The 23,937-nt window shown below is 43.2% G+C and overlaps 1 protein-coding gene across 1 annotated transcript in view; it reads left to right on the forward strand.

Moving 5' to 3' along the window:
• Positions 1–23,937, forward strand: part of EMC2 (ER membrane protein complex subunit 2) — a 1,476,345-nt gene that overhangs the window by 835,393 nt on the left and 617,015 nt on the right. Inside the window, exon 9 of the mRNA XM_044065735.1 lies at positions 5,695–5,805. Within this exon, the coding sequence (XP_043921670.1) occupies positions 5,695–5,805 (111 nt within the window). The remainder of the gene's footprint in view (positions 1–5,694; positions 5,806–23,937) is intronic.

Consider the following 23,937-nt stretch of genomic DNA (forward strand, 5'->3'; position numbering starts at 1 on the left):
CCTGATAGGTTCTGCAGGGTGCCTGAGGATTGCAAATTTTGTAGAAGTGTCCTTCTGCTGATCCTTTAGCGGTTTCCATTTCCACTGATAATCCTTCTAAACTTTTGCCATCTACTAAGCTCCTTCCCTCAGATAAGGACAGCTGAGCCACGGAAAGGTTAGGTAAAAAATATATACTGCTGCCACCTTGTCTTTTAGGACTATTAACTACCACACCCATCTGACCAGGTATGTTTTGGCCTTTCTTTCTGAGGTAGCTTTGGTGGTCTCTGACTTTCCCAATTCTGATGGGAAGGATTTGTCTCTCTCCCCTTCAGAGATCCATGTCCCAGGTCACCCATCACTTCATAAAATGCAGCTGTAGTGCAGCTGATGCCTCTTCCAGGGCTGCTGCTTTTGGTTCTGTGATGAGGCATAATTCTTGGCTATGTCTGTAAGCTTTACCTAATGATATTAAAGCCAAGCTTTTAGAAGCACCTCTAGATAATAAACTGTCTTTTTGGGACAGCTACTGCTGACCTGTTTAAGTCCTTCCAGGGTAAAGCCTTGGAGGAACTCAAATCTATTTTTGTCTTCCCATCCCCAAATTCTAGAGGAATTATCCTTCTGTGTCCACCTTTGTCCTTGGGCTGATTCAACCAACTCCCAAGGGTAAGACTTGGTCCAGGAGTATTTCTGTGCTAAATCAACTCAGACTCCTTTGTCTCAGAAGCTTTCTATTTAGGATAAGCCTGTCTTCATTGGACATTTGGCCATCTTTTCCCCTCAGTAAGGTTCCCCTGTCTCGCCACCTTTCTCTGTCTCTTTGAACTTGGTATCAGATCAACTTGGGCTCCTGGATGCTGTCTTGTCATTTATCAGCCATGCCACAGCATCCTGTGGAGCAGCTTCCTCATTTCCCAAAGGTTTTTGCAGTCCCTTTTAGATCAAGGTACTATTCAGGCTGTTCCTCCCTCCCAAGTAGAAATAGTTTTTTACTCCGGAGTCTTTTTGGTTCCTCTGAAGGAGGGTACCTGGAGACCAATTTTGGATCTTTCTCTTCTTAGTACCTTTCATAAGATCCCTTCTTTCTGGACGTTGTCTCTTCAGACCTTGTTTCCTCCTCTTCTTCCCCAGGCCTTCCTGATTTCTCTGGTCTTGAAGGATGCATACCTTCACATCCCCACTCACCCTGTGTTCAGAATATTTTTATGTTTCTCTGTTTCTTCCTCTTATTTACAGTCCTATGCTTTGCCCTTTGGCCTTTCTACTGTCCCAAGGGTATTCACAAAATGTGTTGCTGCTGTCACTGCCTTTTGCAAATGTTTGGGTATACAGATTTTTCCCCTATGTAGATGACCTCTTCATTCAGGCTCCTCCTCCCAGCAGCTTTTTTGCAGGATCTTACCTTTACCACTTGTCTTTTGCAAAGTGTGAGATTCATCATATATCTCAAGAAATTGGTTCTGATACCCTCCCAAGATCATATTTTCCTGGGGTGCAGGCTTCAGACTCTTCCTATGTTGGCTTCTTTTCGTTCTTCAAAGGTTTTGTTGCTAACAGCCTTATTCCATACTCCTTCCTCTGTCCTCTCTTATGGATAGGGAATTTCTTGGTATTCTGAAGTTTATGACATCCACTATTCCCATGCTTCCTCTCGCCAGGCTTCATATGAGGAGGCTACAGTGATAGTCAGAATAAGCAGGCCAGCACAATATAGTGTGGAAAGCAAATGAATTTAATTCACCATAGGGGTAGTATGCATAAATTACCCCACAAAAATACAAATCAGACCGGTTTCAGCTGCAATAGCCTTCCCCAGTGTTAAACATATATTCCATCACAACACAGTGCCCTGTTATATACATCCTGGTTAACTTCAAAATCTCTATTCATTGGATAATTATAATTGCTCATTCAATCCTGGTGGAAACAACCCACCCAATTTAATAATCCACTTTTTTCTTTGTTATTTAATATGGAATGCCACCCAGTTTTGTTAATCCCATCCCCTACTATCCTGTCAATGATAGTAAATCTAACACAGGCAGTAGTGTGTGTAAGTGAGTGTTTATATAAAGCATTGGACTGCCTTTTATTTCTGATATCACTGAAATGGTCCTTCATGCGTAACCTTAATGGTCGAGTGGTCTGCCTAATGTAAAATGCTGAACATGAGCATGTAGCAAGATAAATGATCCAGTCGGTACTGCGATTGGCCAAAAATTTAATATCAAATACCACAGCCATATTTTTATGGAAGAGTGCTTGGACTTAACTACACTTGTACAATGTGTGCAATGACCACACAGAACACAGCCATATAATGGTTCCCCTGTGATTGTTTGTTGCTGTTTGGGTCTGATGGATTCATCCCATTGTTTATAATGGCTAATGGAAGTATTCTGTACAAGCAAATGGGCTTCTGCCAAAGATAGGAATGAGTTGTTGGTTTATCAGGAATCAAAACAGTCTGGGGCTTTTGAGATTTGGCTGATTACTACATATGGTCACAATACCAATATTCTTATGGATATTGTCCATCGTCATTGGAATATACTGATTGCTGATCATAGATTGAAATTCTTAGTTCCATATGCGCATTTTCTTTTCATAAGGGCAAGACATTGGGCTCCAATTTTAGCCATTATCTTTAAACCAATCCTTATTTTATGCCCTAGGTGCTTAATGAGTTGTCCCATAATCAGTGTACCTTCCTTCCTTTTTTCCTTTTCGACAGTCTGCCAGAGAGAAGGTTCTCCACACCTTGAATCTGCATAGACAGCCCTGGTATTATTTGAATAAAACAAAGGCAATTTGCAAGTCAGAGCAGCTTTTCATTTCTTTTCTTCCCAGGACTTTGTGTTTGGCTGTTTTTAAGCAAACCATCTCATCCAGGATATTTTAGGCCATTTCCTTTTGTTATTCTTTTCATAGCAAATGTTTTCTTCATGTGTAAAGGCACATTATTCTAGGCGGTTGATTCCTCTGCTGCCTTTTTCAAGGGTTTGGACACCAACTACATCTTTGAGGCTGCTATTTTGTTCTCTCTTCATACTTTCAATAAGCATTATAAATTGTATGTTATTTCCAGGGCCAGGGCAGGTTTTGCCAGGGCTTATCTGCAGGGGTCTGTAGAGGGCTTTTTTGTGCCTTCCTCCTCCCAGCATTCTATTTAGTTCTTGTACTCTCCCTTATGTAAAGAATACTGCAACAGTGGTGTGGCTCCTACCATAACAGTAGATGTCCTTCTCTTCACTGTTGCAGCATTTGGTCCTTTCTTCCATCTCCCTCTTTCCTAGCTCTTGTGCCAGTGCTTTTGTTACCCTCCTGGCCAAGGGGCCCTTGCTTCCTCTTTCCTTTTGCCTTTTTTTCTTTCTGGATGTACATAATCTGTTTTGTCCCAGAAGGTATTCTTTTCCTTCTGGGGTAGATCATTTGAGTGTTTGCGTCCGTATGTCACCTTTATGCCCTGTACCTTACGCAGGAAGCATACGTGTGACTATGCAGGAAGCACACGTGAAGTATGGTGCGTATAAAATCTAAAGGCTTTGATATCCTGGCTGAACTTTGGGCTATCTTTGGCAGGTGATCCCTTATGTAAAGAATGCTGCAAAAGTGAAGAAGGCATCTACTGTTATGGCAAGATTTTATACATCTGTACCTTTTTTTTTTTTTTTTTTTTAACAAGGATAGCGTGTTTCTTAAGAGTAATTCCGTCATTTGAGCATAATGTGCTGTTTGAATTATATTCAAACCACTCACCCCATTTGCATGTTTTCTGTCCTTAACAAGGCAAGAAATGTGCAAGTCCATTACATACTTTGGGTATACATGTGCAATATAGGTTTTGCAGTGAGAGAAGTAAATTATAGAGACAACATGATCAACATATTGTGTCATGTATTAAGAGACCCTTCCAGTAGTTAGAACAGTGCAACAAAACTGCTTTATAGAGAGAACTATACAATGAAACAGGCTAAGGAGATTAGGACACAGTCCTTCTAGGCAGCAAGTACTAATGCATCTTTCATGAAAAATATAACTAATTACAGTATTTTTGAGGCTACTTATTCGTCAGACATCACAAGCAGGCTGTCTTATCTATAGGTGCAACAGAATTTTCTTTGACTGTCTTGATGGACATGCTATATATCAGATGTGTGCACGTGAAAATATAAGATGAGACTTATTTTTCAAATTCTTTTCCAAGATCGACAGTGAGTGTAGCTTCCTGATTAGGGAAGTGATTTGCCTTGAGTTGTGCATGTTTTTTTTTTAATTAAAACAGCAAAAAAAACTGTGCCTATAGCTTTGCTATCAGTGTGCATTTTAAAATTTTTATTAACATGCATGTGCTTTTGTTGTATTGCTGTTAAGCCTTGCCATATTTTACAATTGCGACAGAGTCACGGGAGGCAACGAATGAGTCATGTGCTGCTGCAGAGCCACAGGTTGCAAGCTTCTTTCATAGGTTCCTAGGTTAATGCTAGGCTATTGATCAGGTGGAACATCTGCAGCCTGGCCATAAAATCCCAGTTGTGAATACTTGCAGGTAAGAATAAAGCTGAATTATGTGAATGCTCACCGTAATAGTAAGGACACATTCCCTTCTATAACCACCCCCCTCCCCAGCTCATGCACACATTTGTTCTTGTTGTCTTTCTATATAGTTGTTGCTGTACCAGGTATAGGCTTTTTATGGGCTACTAGAATGTATATGTTGCTGTTACTGCAATAGTGATCCTACACTTTCATTGTTTCCTGTTATAGTGAGCAAACTCGAGCAGCTGTGTGCATGCCAATCCCTGGCTAGGATTTGCTGTTATCATGAGCCTTTTATCTGATTGTACTTTTACAATAACTGCCCATCCTTCATTCTCTCTTTGTTGCTTGTGCTTAGTGGTCTTTTTGGTAAAAACAAGTGAGTTTATAGGCATGGGGCTCTTAGGAACATGTATGTTATCTCATATTTAATTTTGTAAAACTGTGAAGGATCATATTCATATCACAGCAAGCACATTAATTAAATATCCTTAAAAGTACACGTGCACTGCCAGTGTGCTCTTGGAGTGAACAGGTTGTCTTTGTTCTAACGTGTAGGTGTGCTGAAGCATACCTTGGGTCTTCTAAAAAGTTGCTGCTGTTGTGACTAAATAGTAAATTATAAAAGCAGCTTTTTATGTGTGGTACTTGTAGCATGTACTGCATATGTTGTCTCTTCCTTGCTTTTGTTTTTGTGTCAGCTGTCATGTCAGTCCTGTTCATCCAGCTATCTGTGTTCTTATAAGAAGTGCTTAGGTGGATGCAGGGGACACCGTGGGCTGTCCCCAACTAAACAGCTAAATAGAGCGTTTCATAGCTTCCATGTATGATGGATAAAGCTGCTGATTTTATTTCTCTCAAGCAAATATTTTTAAGTTGCATGGGTATGAGGTTCATAGGTACTTTTTAGGTATGGACTCCAGAGGACCATTGTAGATCCTAGCCCAATGTCCTAATTGTCCCAGAGCCCTGTCTGGTTAAGTGACTTGCTTGGAGACACATTGAAGGCAATTGAAGAATGAGGCAGTCAAACTCTCAACTAGAGACAGTAGCTCATTAGCAGCTTAGAGCCTTAATCAACTTTGCTGTGTCACTACATTTTTCAGAATTGTGTTTTGTGAGCAAAATTCTCCTCATTAATATAGCTGATTGTATAATTTTACTTTGCAGGTGAAGTATACTCAGGGTGGCATTGAGAACCTCGAGTTGGCCAGAAAGTATTTTTCACAAGCGCTGAAGCTAAACAACAGAAACATGCGTGCTTTGTTTGGTCTGTATATGGTGAGTTTGATGTACTAAGTAAATTATTAATAAAACCATTTGAAATACATCATGTCATGTCAGATTAAATTTCCAAAGGGTTAAATTTATTTTTCAAAACCACATTTAACATATAGATGGTCATTCACTCCTGGTAGGTAAGGTGCATTCAGCCTTGTTTGCCAGTAGTCTAAAAGTGGTAGTTATAGGTATTTAGCTCCTCTGTATTGCAACTGTAATGCACATAATACTGCAGAGTTAAGCAGTGGTACATTCTTGCATGTTTAAGGTGATCTCATAAGCAATCTGTACAAATGATTTTATTATCTACCTGGTATGGTTTTCAATCCATTTTTTCTCTGTCAACACTTATTAGTGTATTCTCAAGTCAGTACCTTACCTACGTCAAAACACTTTTTCTCAGTAGTTGCACACAATGGCTCTGGTCTTGTGTTAAGAGGCACAGTGCTCCTTGTGTGGAGACGTAGGTTATTCTTTGACAGTTAACACTCTAGTAAATCAGCTCCAAAACTCCAAGGTGCTACACCCTCACTTTTTATCTCACATGGATAAGCACCTGGAATCATGGATTTGCCATTCATATCTGTCTTCTGCAGCCAGCTTGGTTGAAATGGGCATTCTGAGAAAATGCAACAATTGTCTCATGTTGACTAAAAAACACCTGTGACTTAAACTTACACAGTGTGTGAGAGATGTAGTTAAATTTATTGGAGGCAAAGTTCTTATGTCAAGCTCTACAAAAAAACAAGAGGGCTGTCAGCACCACATACCATACTACACAAATCACAACTCAGACCACACACACAGGTGTGTGTGTATATATATATATATATATATATATATATATATATATATATATATATTGATGCTCTTAAAAGTAACCTACCAGAACCACAAATGCCTCCTAAATGTAACCTAAGAAACAAGTGCCCTCAGCAACCTACACAGACTCACACTTGATTCATGTCAAAAGCCCATAAGGAAGACTTTCACTCATTTGAATATCCTAGTCATAGGAGACACCATAGTGAAGCACACTGATGCACCACTCACCAGGCTGTGCAAGGGGATGGTCACAGTCCGTTGTGTTTCGAGTGCCAGGATTCAGCACATCACACAATCATTTAAGTCCCTGCATCTCAAGTAAACCCATGACATAGTTGTAGCACATGTGGGTATAAATGACTTGAAATGTACCCCTTTGGACCATATGAAGAGGGAGTCATGATGAAACTCTCGGAGTATGTGTCTGAAGGTGCTATGAATCTAGCCTTGAGCAGTATTCTACTGTCAGCAAGAGTAATGCTGTAATACCAACAACGATTATTGACTTAAACAATTGACTTAGCTTCTGGTGTCATTCACAGGGGGTATAATATATATTTCCCTGGGAGGTAATGCTAGACAGTCTAACTGTTTTGCCAGAGCTGGTCTGCACCTATTTCCCAAAGACTTTTGTATATTGACTAAATCCTTGTCTACTCCAATAGTGTGTGTTTTGGGTTCACATTAGACTTCTAAAGCTTCCAACATAAACAGAATTCAGCTAACTTAAAGTTATTGCCAGTCTACACTAGGATCATAAACAACCCCCCAAGAAAAACAATCCACTCCCTAAAGGTGCTCCTTACCCTGGAACATGTTGATGTATGCATTACCATAGAGACCTGGTTCAAAACGTATGAGAGCAGTCCATTATTACATGGTTTTAGTGCCTTCCAACCTTTCAGGCCCACTGCCTTTGATTAAGGCAGTAAAGCTCACAGTATCGCCATATTATTAAAAAAAAAGTTCACCTCCAGACTTGTTAAACAAGATAATGATGTAGAACTCCCCCTGACCAAGTTAATATTAACAAAACCCCTTATCATATCATAGCTAACTACCAGTAAACAAGATAATGACCTGGTTTTCTTCATGTCCAACTTACTCTTAACAAATCCCCTTATTATATTTAACTGTAAAAGCTCCTCTGTGTTTCCATCAGCTAATACCTCATACCTAACAAGTACAGAATCCCTGTGCATTAAGCCAAACACCATTCTTCCAGGAGACTTCAGCTACCCCTTCATCAGTTGTGAGACTTGTACATCCTCAAACATGTATGTCCAGAAATTTCTGGACTTCATCAATACAAAGTCTCTGGGCCAGTTTGTCGATGCCCCTACCTGGGGTGACAAAATCCTGGACTTGGCCCTAAAACACAAGAGGTAGCTTTGCTCCCCACCAATTGTTACTTCTTCCTGGTCAAATCAGTCCACAAATCTGTTACATTCACCATAAAACTTAACCAGGAAGCACCTTCTAATGCTTTAGTATTTAAAGATTATGCTAAGCATTATCTACTAAAACTGAGTGACTCCTGGCCAAATTCAAAAAACCCTCAAACCTGATTATGAAGAAACCTTTGATGGATGCCAAATTCTATGCAGATGTAATTAGCTGCATAGACGCATCTGACCCATCCAAAATAAATACAATGCATAATTTAAGAATACACTACAATGGCAGAACCCAAATATAAACAGATTCTGTAATAAAAGAAAAAACTCATCGCACACAAAAATAAATATAACTCTCAATGTGTTAAATACATTGTTACTAAACTAAACAGGGAACTCTGGACCCTTATCAAATCAGCCAAGGCCAGATGTGAGGTAAAAAATAGCCATCCAGGTGACTGATACCCACAAAGCTTTCTTTAATTATGTCATAGACCTCAAAAACATTGCCTAGAACTGAGCAAAACTTACAGTAAATAGCATCACATATTTAGATCCAGCAGACATAGCTAATGTACTGGTGGACACATTTTGCTCTAACTTCACCCCCCACTCTCCTTATATTTTCCCAGATCACATACCTGCATCTGCACCCCCCTCAAGTTTCACAGGATCATGTCCTCAAGGCACTATCCAAGGCTAAGAACACTACTTCCACGGGGGCTGAGTACCATACCTGCCTACCCATCAGACTGAAATGGGGCTTGTCAGGCTCTCTACAGAGGCGATTTAATGTCAGCCACCAAACAGGCTTTGTACCCATTAAATGGAGGACATCAGCAGTCATCCCCTTGCACAAAGATGTGGTGTCAACTGACCAGCCTATATGTAAGGCTATGGAAAGTGTTATTATGGAACTAATAAGTAATGAGATAGCCAACCTACAAACTCTCAGTACAAACCAGCTTGGGTTTATCAAAAACAGATTCTGCCAACTTAACCTGGTTAATTTCTTTGAGAAGGTTATAGGAGCAATGGATGAGAACAAATCAGTGCACACCATATGTCTAGACCTACCAAAGCCATTCAGCTGCATCCCACACACTGGTGTCATGGATAAACTCTCACAAATAAATGTAAATCCCTATGCTACTCATTGATGAGCACTGTGACTAAAATCAGAATCCAGGAAATTGGGGGAGGCAGCTATATCTCCTCCAAAAGACCTGTCATTAGGTACCCAAGGCTCAATCCTTAGGCCATTGTTCTTTGGCATTTAATTCACAGAGGAGAAAACAAACGTTAAAAGTAAATTCTCCAGAAGTCACCATAGGTTCATAGATTAGTTCTAGGTTAACTGCTCTTGTGGGCCATTTTAAGTATAGCCAGTTACCCCATTTGAGAATCAAACCCTGCACCTTGAGTTTGGCAGGTAAACATCTTAACCATTATGCAAACCTCCCACCTGAAAGCATCGTCCCATGTTGGGCTTGAACCACCAACCTTTCAGTTAACAGCTGAACACACCAACCAATTGCATCACAGAGACCCGCACCTCCAGGAAAGTCATTCCCAAACCAGTGGGTGGTGTGAAGACTATGGACTGAAACTAAATACCAAAAATGTGTAATAGTATCCTTTGGCAAGCATGACCTTTTGTGTAACTGCCACAGTGACAGCATCCTCTGGAAAACTGTTTGAACATAATTTAGATGACTGAATGGGGAAAGCATAATTTCACCCCTAGTGTAGCACCCATGTCCCTCATGGATTGGGAAAATAAGTAAATGTCCCAATCCTCTCAGGTATTTACGCACAAAATGTAAGAGTTAGAAAAAAAATCGGAATGCAAACCTAGGTGTCTTAGAATCTTCACAGATCATTAACCTAGTAAGTACCTATGAACCTAGTTGTTTACTATTCTACAGTGGAGAAATTATAGTGAAACTGAATACTAGTCTGTATGAGCATATGCATGCAGTATAAAAAGAACAGTGATCTGATGATGTCAGTTTTCATTTTATCCTTGACATATGGATTTAGTCATTGCAACAGTTCACACTGACCAAAAACTCTCAAGCTTCACCTCTACCCATAATGCCTGTCTAAACATTACCCCAGATCTCATTTGCCACTTTTCCGGACAGACACGTTCACTAGAGCTCTCGAGCTTAGTTTCACTTTTTGAATAGCTTTTTCTTATATTTTTCAAGCTTTTTCTCTCTTTCAGTGTTTATTTTTTTTACTGTTTCTCTACCCATTATTTTGTATCACTTGTCCCTTTCCATACACTCTAGTGTATGCTCTATATCATTGCTGATAGCATTCCTTCATACACTTCTGTGTACTCCTAAACTGTCATCTTTGTATAAAAAAGTTTGCCTTACTTCTGTCTATTCTGGTAGAGAGTTTTGCATGTCTTGTGTGTGTGTATGTGAAGTGTGTATGTGAAGTGTGTGTGTGTGTGTGTGTGTGTGTGTGTGTGTGTGTGTGTGTGTGTGTGTGTGTGTGTGTGTGTGAAGTGCGGCCATTAACATTCCTCTATCAGACTTGCATCTTTCATGTGTTTATTGTTTTGGTCCTGTGTATTTACAGGAAGATTGCAGTGTTTGCTATGGTTTTAGCCATAGGGCTCTTGTTGAGAGGAGGAACAAGCTGATTTTGAAAGGCTTCATTCCGATTCCATCCACCTTTTGAAAGGCCATATTTGCTGTGGGAAAAAAAAAAAAAAAAGCAAAACGGTTATTTCTTCCCCTTCTTCTTCATCCTCTTTGGAGAAGGACAAAAAGAGGAGTTTGTCGGTGCCATCCTCCCCTTCGGCACTGCCAGCTAAGAAGCATAGATCCTTGGCTCCTAAAAGCTCCTCTGAGACAAAGGATTCTGATTGCAGTTTTTTGGTACTGGGAAAATGCTGGCTCTAACCAGTATTTCCTCATGAAAACCCTTGATACTGTTGGCTTTGACACAAGATTTACCTTCTCGTTCTACATTGATGCCGATTTCTTTGGCACAAACTATGGATATAGAGCAAAAGGAATCTCTTCCCAGGAGTTGTTACTTTCCATTTATTGACCCTTTGTGGGTGAGTTACCCAAGGTTTTTCTTCAGAGACCCAAATCACCCTCTCTGTCATCAGTGTGTTCCACCAAAAGCTTCACAGAACTTGACATATAGAGACTGATAAATAAAACTTTGTGGGCAAAAGGTTACATAAGACTTCCTTCAGCTCCGCACCTATGGGCTCAGGAGCCAAACCTTCATTCACCCTCCTACACTGACCTCCTCAGAGGCTTCAGAGTTTACAGCTCTTAGTCATCTGGTGCCAGTTGTATCAGTTCGGGAGATCTCTTTCTCTTTTCGGAACCGGTTATTGCCTTGAGTTTTTTGGCTGTTTCGCAGCCAGAGATCTCCCGGAACCATGTCTGTCCTGTTGGCTCCGAGGGGCAGGAGTTGACTCCAATTTTTTCAAAGCTGCCACTGCACCATGGAGCTTTGGCACAGTTCAGTTAATCTCCAGCTTCTGTCTCTGTTCCAAGGAATTCTGTCTTGGTTTGAGCTCCTTTCCCTCTTCGGGGGGGGGGGGGGCAGACTTTGAGACAGTGTAGAAGGCATTGTCTCTTACAGTCACTCAGTCAGCCTCTTCCCCCTCAGAGCAGATACCTTCCTCATGCCCAGCAATTTGATCTGTCTCTCTACTGGGGCAACAAGGCTTTACTAGAAAGGCTCACTCAGACTCTGTTACACTTTGCTGTGAGGGAAAGGTTAGTTTGCTTTTTATTTGTTGTATTACTTTATTGCCTTTTTCTATTTTGAATACTGTGATTTATTTTATATACCTTGTGTTTTACTTGTATTCTGCTTTTAACTGCAAATTAAAACTTGAAAAAAGACCACAGCTCTGTCTCTTGTGAGTCAGGCAGAAATTACTACAGCTCAATAGAACAGGTCATTTAAGGTTAATCATCTGTGAACTGAGGGGGTGGGGCTAGGAACTAAACCTTCTATTTAAAGGTTAAAATAAAACATTTCAGAGCTTTACTAGAAAGGCTCACCCAGACTTTGCTACACTTTGCTGTGAGGGAAAGGTTAGTTTGCTTTTTATTTGTTGTATTACTTTATTGCCTTTTTCTATTTTAAATACTGTGATTTGTTTTATATACCTTGTGTTTACTTGTATTGTGCTTTTAACTGCATATTAAAACTTGAAAAGAGACCACAGCTCTGTCTCTTGAGTCAGGCAGAAAATTTTTCCCCACCCTCCCACACGGTTACTGTAGTGTCCTTAAACAACACTGTCTTTCTAGTTGCCTTCCCCTTATGTTAATTTGACCATATATCTCATTTCCTCTCTGTTTTTACTGGCTTGTGTGACTAAGCACAGAATTATCATTTTGTGAAATCACTCCCCTTCAACTATTTAAATTTATTGGCCATCCTACTGTATTCCATAGTACCAGAATACAAAAGTGACCACCCCCTTTCAATCTATCTTGCTTTTTTAAAAATAGTGACTCTCCACTAAAACTTAACTTTTTAGACAGGTAAAACTTAAGTTACCTACTTTCACATCTGACTCCTTAGTGCATACTGCAGTGTTTAGGATCAACCATTTTTTTTCATCTTACCTTTAAGCATCCCTATGACTAGCACTTGCTTTAAAACTTGCTGGAAAGTACTAGGACGTCTTAAACTGATACACGCACTCAACTCTCATTGTTAATAAGGATAATTTCACTGTAGGCACTAAACAGCCTATAATTGCAAAGTACCTTGCTAAGGTAAAGGAAAACAGCTCTTGTACTTTACAAAAAAAAAAAGCACCAAACCAGGCATGTCCAAGGGTCAGCTTCTGGTAATTTCCCCTGTCCACCTGGTGAATCTGGGCATACTGGGGCAATGCAGCAATTGCCTCATGTACACAGACAACCATATCCTCCTACCACCAAACACTACAACCTGTGAGAGATGCACTTACATAGCCAAACTGGAAGCAAAGCTCTCTCCACCCAAGATTGTGCTAGACAGTCAAGAGGAGAAGGTTAACACCTGCAGTACACCTCAAGCAACACATAGCCCTTCTAAACCCACACCACCAACACCCACACCCACACATAGCAACACTAAACCCACATATGTGGAGGCCCTTAACAGTAACATGCCCAAGCAACAAGCACCTCCGAAGCTGAAACGCAAACACACACCAGTCACAACCAACGTGTCACTTAGCTCACAACACCAATGTGCCACCCAACAACAGTCCCTAAGGCAAGACAATTTACCCAACACTTTAGTCATAGGTGACTCTATAGTCAGGCACACTGATGTCCCACTCACCAGACTGAACAAGGAGAAAATTACAGTCAGCTGCCTGTCGGGTGCCAGTATCCGCCACATAACGCATGCACTCAAGTCACTCCACAACAAGTACAAATATGACTCTGTCATTGTCCATGTTGGAGTGAATGATTTGAGGCGTACCTCCCTGGAGTACATGAAAAGAGACATGGAAGAGCTCTCAGATCATGTGGCCCAGGCAGGTATGACCCTAGCCCTAAGTAGCATTTTGTCTTCACCCAGAATATACCACAGTATAAGGACAAAATGATTGACTTCAATTGGCTAAGTTTCTGGTGTCATTCAAAGGGGATCCAGTATCTGTCTGCCTGGGACGACATGATCGATAGACCATGATGCTTTGCCATAGATGGTCTTTACCTGTCGCCCCTGGGATTCAGGTTACTGGCTAAGGCATTGGCCACCCGTATAGTGCCTTTTTAGGCAAAGTTCAAAGGACAAAACCATTACTGTAACCGGTACAAGCATGCAAAATCTGACGGCAATGCTACTCAATGCTAGAAGTCTAAAACTCAAAATGCACTCTCTCGAGGCACTCCTAAAAATGGAGAATATCGATATTTGTGCAGTAACTGAGACCTGGTTCATGGCTCCAGAGGGGACCTCTGCAATACCAGGCTACAACTCTTACCACACTTTTTTCGGCCACCAAACCAGGACCGAAACACTAAAGGTGGAGGAGTGTCCATATTCACCAAGGATATTCACAACATAGTGATATCTGCATTGCTTACTGTACTTATTTCCTTGTTTCACTTGAAAGAAAGTTACTGTTTGTCAGTTTTGCATTTAAGTTACCTGTAACACATTGCATTTAAGTTACCTGGCACTTGCTCACTAAAGCAGTTATATAAGTCAGCACTAAAAAATTAAAAGCACTACACCCTCACAAGCTCCCCTTGAGTACCTTGTTCCCCATTGGCCCTTTTTTCAATTATAAAGGAATTCCAAATACTATTCTAGCATGTCCAAAGGTCAGTTGTCAATCTCCTCTCCGGTCCAGCTGGTGAATCTGGGAATCTTGAGGCAATGTTACAACTGACTCATGTACACAGATAACCCTCTCCTCCTCCCAACAAATTCCAACACATGTGAGAGATGCAACCATATAGCCAAACTGAAGGCTAAGCTCTCTCAACTCAGTACTGGCGTAACCAGTCAGGAGGAGAAGGAAACCATACTCACTACAATTCCAGTCTCACATAGACCTACCATGACAGCAAACCAAACACATAAACACACAAAAACATACTCGGAGGTACTAAATAAAAATCTGCCTAAGCAGCAGAGACCTCCAAAGCAGACACCCAAGCAACCGCTACCCCAAAACAAAACACATGCAACACATAGCTCACAAAGCCAGTGTGCCGAACAGTCACAGCCCTTAAGGCTAAACAACACACCTGATACACTTGTAATAGGTGACTCTATCGTCAGGCACACTGACGTCCCACTCACCAGGCTGAACAAGGAGAAGGTCATGGTGAGCTGCCTGTCGGGGGCTAGGATCCGCCACATAACACAAGCACTCAGGTCACTCCAAGGCAAGTACAAATATGACTCAGTCATTGTCCATGCTGGTGTGAATGACCTGAGATGTACCTCCCTGGACTACATGAAAAGAGACATAGAGGAGCTCTCTGAGCATGTAGCCCAGGCTGGTATGACCCTGACCTTGAGTAGCATCTTACCCTCACCAAGAATGATGTCACAATATGAAGACAAGATGATCAATTTCAACAATTGGCTTAAGTATTGGTGTCATTCAAAGGGGATCCAATGCCTGTCAGCCTGGGATGACACGCTCGACAAGCCACGATGCTTCGCTAGGGATGGCTTGCACCTATCACCCCTGGGCTTTCGGATATTGGCAAAGGCTCTTGCTACCCCCATAGTGCCTTTTTTAGGCAAGGCTCAAAAGACAAACCCACCTCCATAGGTATCACAAGAGATAAGAAACTAAGAGTAGTGTTACTCATCGCCAGAAGTCTAAACCTCAAGATGCATGCACCCGAAACTCTCCTTAGCATGGAGAACATCGATAGCTGTGCAGTAACAGAAACCTGGTTCAAGGCTCCCGAGAGCACCCCAGCACTACCAGGATGTCCTTCAAGAATGCAACTGCAGTCATAACATATGGGTTGTCCTGCCTCAGGCAGCCCTCGGTCAGCCGGATTCCAAAGTCTGGGTCCGGCGTCGGCTGGTGTCGCCTCCTCTCCGACGTCAGAGCGGCTGGAGTATAAAGGCATCGGCCGACGCCATCTTCTTCAGTCTTTCTTGCCGCGCGGTGCCCGAAGCAGAAGCAGTTCGCAAGTGCCGGTCGGTCAGCTCCTGTGTTTTCAGTACCCAAGTCATCTAAAAGCTAAGTACCCCGTTGGTGAACATTTTTTCTTGCCTCAGCCGATGTCAGAACAAATTGAGAAAGTTAATAATTGTTTGTCTTGTAGTAAACAAATACCTCATAAGGACTTCCATTCTTACTGCTTTCCTTGCCTGGGCCCAGACCACGACGTCTCGGCCTGTGCTGCCTGTGCTTGCTTTAATAAGCGCACTCTCAGGCGCCAGGCAGAATTTGCCGAAGACTTTTTCGGTGAATCTTTCGCGTACATTATGCCATCGGATCAACCGACAGCTCAATCTACCAAAAAACGAAAGGACCGGGACCGACATCCTTGGCCCGCGTCCACCACCGATGCTACTCCTAAATCCTCCGCTAGTGCTTTGGTCCCTTCGGAAGCGGTAATTCAACCGCTCCAGGCCGACGACACAGTGTTAACACATCCTTCGGTCTCGGAGACCTCTCCGGTGCCGGTTGTTGATTTTCCTCCAGAAACCGAAGTTCTGGATCTACCCAACACCATTCCCGTAGACAAGGTTACTCCTGCACGTGGGGCTGCAAGGCCTCCTGTATCCATGTCCATCAAGGCCTTTGCACGTGCTAAGGCCGCCAGCCAGGCCAAGGCCCATCCTAAACCTGCTGCTCAGGCCCCTTTTTCTGATAAACAGATCATGTATCTTGCTGCAGATCTGATTTCCCGTATCAGGGGGTCTCAGCCTCACCCAGACAGAGGTTCTTAGCCACCTGCAGAGAAAAGGCCCAGAACTGAGCAGGCTGACAACCTCTCTTCACATGAAGCCTCTGGGGATTCTGAGCATTCAGATACCCAAGAAGAGTCCTTCCAGGCCTATGAGGACTCTGATGCTGAGGAATCAATTCCCTCTGCCTCCCCTCCAGAGGATTTCTCGTTTGGTGAAGTCCTGCACTCTATGAGGGAACATTTTAAATGGCAGGGTCAGGAATTCTCTGATTCCAGGAAAAGGCTACGTACCTTCCTCAAGCTTCCCCAGCACAGACCTTTAGCTATTCCTCCTGTTATGGATGTTTTGGATGACGTTTTCTCTGACTCCAGTGCTAACCCTTATTCTCTCCCCCCTGCTCCTGTCAAGCCAGACAGATATTATAGGGTCCCTGACACTCACAAACATCTCTTTAAGGCCCACTCTGTGGATCTAGAAACTATTTCACAGGGCCCCAAAGGAGTGGCTACATCCACTGCCAAGAACCCACTGCCAGCGGATAGGGAAGCTAGGTCCCTGGAGAGATGGGGTAAAAAAGTTTATACCTCTACCACCCTAGCCATGAGGTCACTTAACTGCCTTTTTCATATGTTTCAGTACCAGGATTTTTTACTGGATGACTTACAGAAAAAGCTAGCCTCTCCTGAGCCTATTGATAGAAAAGCATTGCAGGATCACATACATAACACTCAGCAGGTTAACAATCATTTTCTTCAGTGTGGTTATGATGCATTGGAGGCTTCATGTAGGGCAGCTATGACTGGGGCTGTGATACGTAGACATGCTTGGTTAAAAGATCAGCCATTGCCAGACCATGTTAAAGTAAAGTTACTTGATGCACCTCTGGAAAAACAGAAGCTTTTTGGTGCTAATGCACAAGATGTGTTGAAATCCATTGAGGAAAAAGCTAAGTCAGTACAGACAGTCAAGGATTTCCTCCAGGTTCAACCACCCAGGTTCAGCAGAAACTGGCCTTCAAAGAATTGGTCCTTCCCAGACTCTGACAAGTTTCAAAGGGGAAAAAAGAGGCGTGCCCGAGGAAGAGGGCAATACCGAGGATCCTACAGGGGCCGCCAATGGCAACCTCCAAATCAAAGAAGTGGTGCAGGCAGCCCAGCTGCACCACAAGGACAATCACAATGACTTGACTTTCATACCGCCTACAAGGGCTCAAAGAGAAGCACCTTTGGGCGGAAAATTATCCTTATTCTCAAAAAACTGGCATATCTTAACCAAGGACAACTGGATTCTGATTTAATAGACAAGGGTTACAGATTCCACTTCCATACTTTACCAATAAGACAAGGCATGCCAAACCTGCCACATCATCAAAGGGCAGAGGCACTCAGTCAAGTTTCAAAGCTGTTAAGTATAAAAGCAATAGAAAGGGTTCCTCCTCAGGAACAAGGCCAGGGATTTTATTCAAGACTATTCCTTGTTCCAAGAAAAGAAAACAAATGGAGGCCTATACTGGACTTGTCTACTCTAAATACTTTTCTCATTGTGCCAAAGTTCAAAATGCTGACGTTGCAGCAACTCCTTCCCATGCTGGGCAAGGGGTCTTGGCTGGTCACTCTGGACCTCAAGGAGGCATACCTGCATGTCCCAATCAGACAAAGCTGCAGAAGATACCTCAGATTTCTTGCAGGGACAGAGCAGTATCAATTTTCAGCATTGCCGTTTGGCTTATCTACTGCGCCCAGAGTGTTCACGAAATGCCTGGCATCAGTAGTGGCACACTGCAGACTCCAGGGGATTCAAATATACCCCTACCTGGACGACTGCCTCATACAAGCAGACAACAAACAAACCTTAATAGCAAACTTGGACTATGTCATTCAACTACTGCAGGCCTTGGGATACACAGTCAACATTCAAAAGTCAAGACTTCTGCCATCCCAACAGATTATTTTCCTAGGGGCCAAACTGGACACAGAAACTCAAATGGCCTACCTCACAGAGGAGAAACAACAGCAGTTACCAGAGTACTTCAAAGGCCTAGCAAAGCTCTCCCAGCTAACTGCAAGGAAAATCCTGCAGGCCCTGGGGTTCATGGCATCTTGCATTCTTCTGATACCTTTGGTAAGACTTCATATGAGAAAGCTGCAATGGTACTTAAAAAGCTTATGGTCCCAACACAGCCAAAGCCTAGAGGACGTAATCCCACTCATTCCATGTCTGCAAAAAGAATTTTTGTGGAGGGCTCAAGCAAGTCAGTTAAACAAAGGCATGTCCTTCCACAAACCTCAAGCAGGTAAAATGATTACAACAGACGCCTCAGATCATGGATGGGGGGCGCACATGGAGGGCAGATGCATTCAAGGTCTATGGACACCAAGGGAAAGACATCTGCACATAAACCAAAAAGAGATGTTGGCAGTGATACATGCAATCGAGACTTTCGAAAAATCACTACAACAAGGACATTTGCTAATAAGGACAGACAACACCACTGTCATGTGGTATATAAACAAGCAGGGAGGCACTCATTCTTATCCCTCTGCAGACTAACAATGATTCTCTGGGAAAAATCCCTGAGTCTGAAGATACATTTGCAATCCCAGTTTGTGCCAGGCAAGGACAATGTACTGGCGGACAAGCTGAGCAGAAATTTCCTGGATCCACACGAATGGATGCTGCATCCTCACATTTTCTCACAAATAACAAAGGCATGGGGAAGACCGGACGTAGATCTCTTTGCTTCTCACATGAATCATCACCTGGAAAAGTTCTGCACAAGGACCCACCATCCTCTAGCCTGGAAAACAGATGCTCTCTCCTTCAGCTGGAATTCCCTAAAAATTTATGCATTCCCTCCTCTACCTCTGCTGACCAAGGTGATACTAAAGATCAAAGCAGAACAACCAACAGGCATTCTGATAGCTCCAGACTGGCCAAGGCAACACTGGTACCCATTGCTGTTGAGCATAACTCGGACCAAACCGTGGCCTCTGCCCCTATGGCCCCTGCTTCTAACACAACACAATTACAGGACTGTCCATCAAAACCTGAAAACATTGCATCTGACAGCCTGGAGGTTACCATGACTCCTTCCGCTATCTCTCTTTCCAAAAAAGTTCAAGAGATCTTACTGGAAGCACGCAGACCTTCCACCAGAAAAACCTATTCAGCCAAGTGGAAGAGATTCAGCATCTGGAATGCCAACAGGGGTCAGGATACAACATTACTGAGTATACCTCAGATATTGGAATACTTGGCAGAAATGTTTCATACTGGACTCTCATATTCTTCTATAAAGATTCATGCCTCAGCAATCTCAGCAAAATACAATTGTGATCCACCAGTGTTTTCCCATCCTTTGCTAAGACAGTTCCTAAGAGGGATAAAGAATATCAAACCTCCCAGAAAACAGCCAGTACCTGCATGGGACCTCAATTTCGTTTTGGAAAAATTAACTCTTCCTCCTTTTGAGCCAGTAGCAACTTCAGAAATGCAATTTCTATCATGGAAAACGTTTTTTCTGTTGGCAGTCACATCTGCAAGAAGAGTCTCGGAGATACAGGCACTCATGGCAGTACCTCCCTTCCTCATTTTTCATCAGGACAGAGTTTCTCTAAGAACCAATCCTACATTCATGCCAAAAGTAATATCCAGGGTATCTCTAATTCAAGCTATTCACCTGCCTACTTTCTTCCCCAATCCGCAAAACAGGGGGGAAAAGCTGCTGCATACTTTGGACATACACAGGCAACTGCATTACTACTTGGACAGAACTAAGGCCACCAGAAAGTCTGACCAACTGTTTGTAGCCTATGCTGCTGGAGTACAAGGAAAAGCAATCTCCAAACAAACAATTTCAAAATGGATTGGACACTGCATCAGATTCTATTCTTTCCATGGAAAAGGTGTGCCAGCCAATATTAGGCCACATTCCACCAGAGCTATAACCACATCCACAGCTTTCCTAAGAGGAGTGGCTACAAAGGACATTCTAGAGGCTGCTACATGGAGCTCCGTGCATACATTTACCAAGCACTACAACCTGCCCTTATACTCCAGATCCCGAGCAGGCTTTGCTTCGGCAGTTCTGCAGGGCATTTTAGCTACACCATCCCTTTCTTAGTTCCATCCACCCCCAGCTTGGCTATGGTATTCAACCCATATGTTATGACTGCAGTTGCATTCTTGAAGGACATAGTACAGTTTTGTACCTTCCATAAATGTAGATGTCCGATAGATATGCAACTGCAGTCGGATTTTCCCACCCTCCTACCCCTCTGCAACCTTCTTTATGGGTCCACTACCCCTTCCTATTAGCTGGGGGTACCTCCTATGGTGTATCTGTTTATTACTGTTGTGCATGTCTGGAATTGTTTATCCATTCACCAAATTTAGCCTTCCTAGGAGGGTACCTGGCATCTGGGGCAAGAAACACTGAAGAAGATGGCATCGGCCAATGCCTTTATACTCCAGCAGCTCTGACGTCGGAGAGGAGGCGACACCAGCCGACGCCAGACCCAGACTTTGGAATCCGGCCGACCGAGGGCTGCCTGAGGCAGGACAACCCATATGTTATGACTGCAGTTGCATATCTATCGGACATCTACATTTATGGTAGGTACAAAACTGTACTTTATACCTCATACCATGCTTTTCGGCCCCAAAACTTGGACCGAACCACAAAAGGAGGGGGAGTATCAATATTCGTCAAAGATACCCACACCTCCAGGTTGGTGGCACAGCACGAAGCATCAGAGACTATCCATGTGCAACTAACAGTGGGTAAAAGTGCCTTCCAGTTTATAGCCAGCTACAGACCACCCTCCCAAACCCAGGAACCCCACTCGGCCTTCCTTAGAACACTGGAAGATATGAAGGTCTCTCCAAACACCATTATATTGGGCGACTTTAACTACTCAAGCATAGACTGGGAGCATTATTCTAGCTCCAACACCCTAGCCCAAAGGTTCCTAGAATTTATAAACTCAAATGCTATGGAACTACTTGTTACCACTCCCACAAGAGGGGAAAACATACTGGACCTGATCATCACCAACATGGGGACTCTATGCTCCAGACAACAAGTGTATCCCTCACTGGTAAGATCAGACCATAAATTAATCTCACTGGATATTCACATCCCGACCCCACCCCCTGCCCAGAAAACCACAGTGAAAAACTACTCTAAAGCAAATTTCACACTCCTCAAAACCGAGGTGGAATCCTTCAAAGCCCCCGGGCCTGTGGAAAATACGGCCCAGACAGCAGAATCCTTTATAAACGCATTCTATGAACACCTTCAGGAATGCATGGATCATGCAATCCCAAATAAAGCCAAGACCCAATCCTCCAAAGGCAGATGTCCTGTCTGGTGGACCCCAGCCATAAACTATACAATAGAAGGAGGAAGCTACTACATGATGGAGCAAAATCCCAAAAAGGGAAGGCATCTCTGATCAGTATTAGCAAAAAACTACGGGCACTCATAAAATCGTCTAAGGCCAGCTTCGAGAGAAAAATTGCACAGGACACTAAGGATAATCACAAGGCTTTCTTTAGTTATGTTAGGAATCTGGGTGGGAATTCCCAGATATGCTCAGAATTAGTCCAAAATGACAAAAAATACACCAAACCCACAGACATTGCCAACATCCTAGGTGACAGGTTCAGCGCAAACTTCTCCCCCCCCCACACCAAAAGGGCAAATATCTATCCCAGCAGAGTGCTGCCCCCCTGACATCTCAGATGCTCAGGTAAGAGCCGCCCTTTCCAAAGCAAAAAACACAGCATCAATGGGACCAGACGGTGTCTCGGGCTGCGTCCTACATGAACTCCAAGAAGAGCTAAACCCAAACATAAAACTACTGTTCAATCTCAGCCTTACTACAGGTTATGTACCCAAAGAGTGGTGTACAGCAACACTGGTCCCTCTCCACAAAAGTGGTGCCTCAACGGATCCTGGAAACTATCGCACCATAAGCCTGACTAGCTTGGTCTGCAAAGCTATGGAAAGGATCATCATGGACCTCATAAATAAAGATATTGGGGACCTACAGACACTGGATCCTACCCAGTTCGGCTTTGTTAAGGGCAGATCCTGCCTCTTAAACCTGGTTGATTTCTTTAAAACAGTCACCAAGGCCATTGACGAGGGGAAGGTGGTCCACACAGCCTGCCTGGACCTCGCAAAAGCCTTCGATACAGTACCCCACTCGGGCATTATAGATAAGCTCACCTTCTTAAATATAAACCCCTATGTCACTAGATGGGTTGCAAACTGGCTCATGGACAGAACCCACATGGTTAGAATTGCTGGAGCCATGTCAGACTCCAAACCAGTTACAAGTGGCATCCCACAAGGCTCAGTCCTGGGACCTCTCTTGTTCGGTATATATTTCTCGGAGGTACAGGCCAACACGGAAGGACTGTGGCTGACCAAGTTCGCAGATGACTGCAAACAGAACCCACATGGTTAGAATTGCTGGAGCCATGTCAGACTCCAAACCAGTTACAAGTGGCATCCCACAAGGCTCAGTCCTGGGACCTCTCTTGTTCGGTATATATTTCTCGGAGGTACAGGCCAACACGGAAGGACTGTGGCTGACCAAGTTCACAGATGACTGCAAACGAGGCGCCATAATCGACTCTCCAGCCGACACAAGCATCCTCCAAAAGGGCCTTCTAGAAACAGACTTGTGCCAGAGCCATGGCCTTAAGCTAAATGCCAAAAAGTGTATAGTCATCCCCTTTGGCAAAAACAAAGTGCCCACAAATTACCACATAGGTGGTAATCCATTAAGTACGGAAGAAGTAATTAGGGACCTGGGGACCCAGGTTGATAGCAATCTCTCATTTGACAATCACATGGCCAAAGTGGTTAGAAAAACATTTTATATAGCCCACCTAATCTTAAAGGGATTCACATCTAGATCAGGGGAGGTCATCGTGCCTCTTTACTCATCCCTCATCAGGCTCATAATTGAGTACAGACACCAGACACCTGCAGCAACTGGAAAGACCCCAAAAGTACCTCACGAAGAGGATCAAAGGGCTCAAACAGATGCCATATGCTGCCCGGTGAAAGAAACTCCACCTCTACTCAGTGGCATACCGCCTGCTCAGAGGCGATCTGTGCCTGATGTATAAAGCCATGTCCAACCCGGAATTAATGGACATGCTGCACCTCAGAAAATCCAAATCCCATAGAGCTACGCATTTGAGAGATTTGAACCTCAGCACTGAAATAAATAGGACATGCTGGAGGGACAGATTCATAACCCAGAGGCTCCCTTCACTCTGGAATAAAATCCCAGTCCAGGTTAGGCAGAGTCCCTCATTGACTCTCGTCAAGAGCAATCTTGATGAGTGGATGGGGGATCGTAGGTTTACCCCGGGTATCACTTCTGTGTCACTGTTAGACAGAGGCACAGTATACTAACCTCGAAAAAGGGCATAGCAAAATTAATTTAAAATGGGTGGCAAAAGCCAAACACATACTGGCTAGGCTTATAAATGC

This window comes from Protopterus annectens, chromosome 3.part0, assembly GCF_019279795.1.
Source record: "Protopterus annectens isolate FY-2018-M chromosome 3.part0, PAN1.0, whole genome shotgun sequence".
Taxonomy (NCBI): Eukaryota; Metazoa; Chordata; order Ceratodontiformes; family Protopteridae; genus Protopterus; species Protopterus annectens.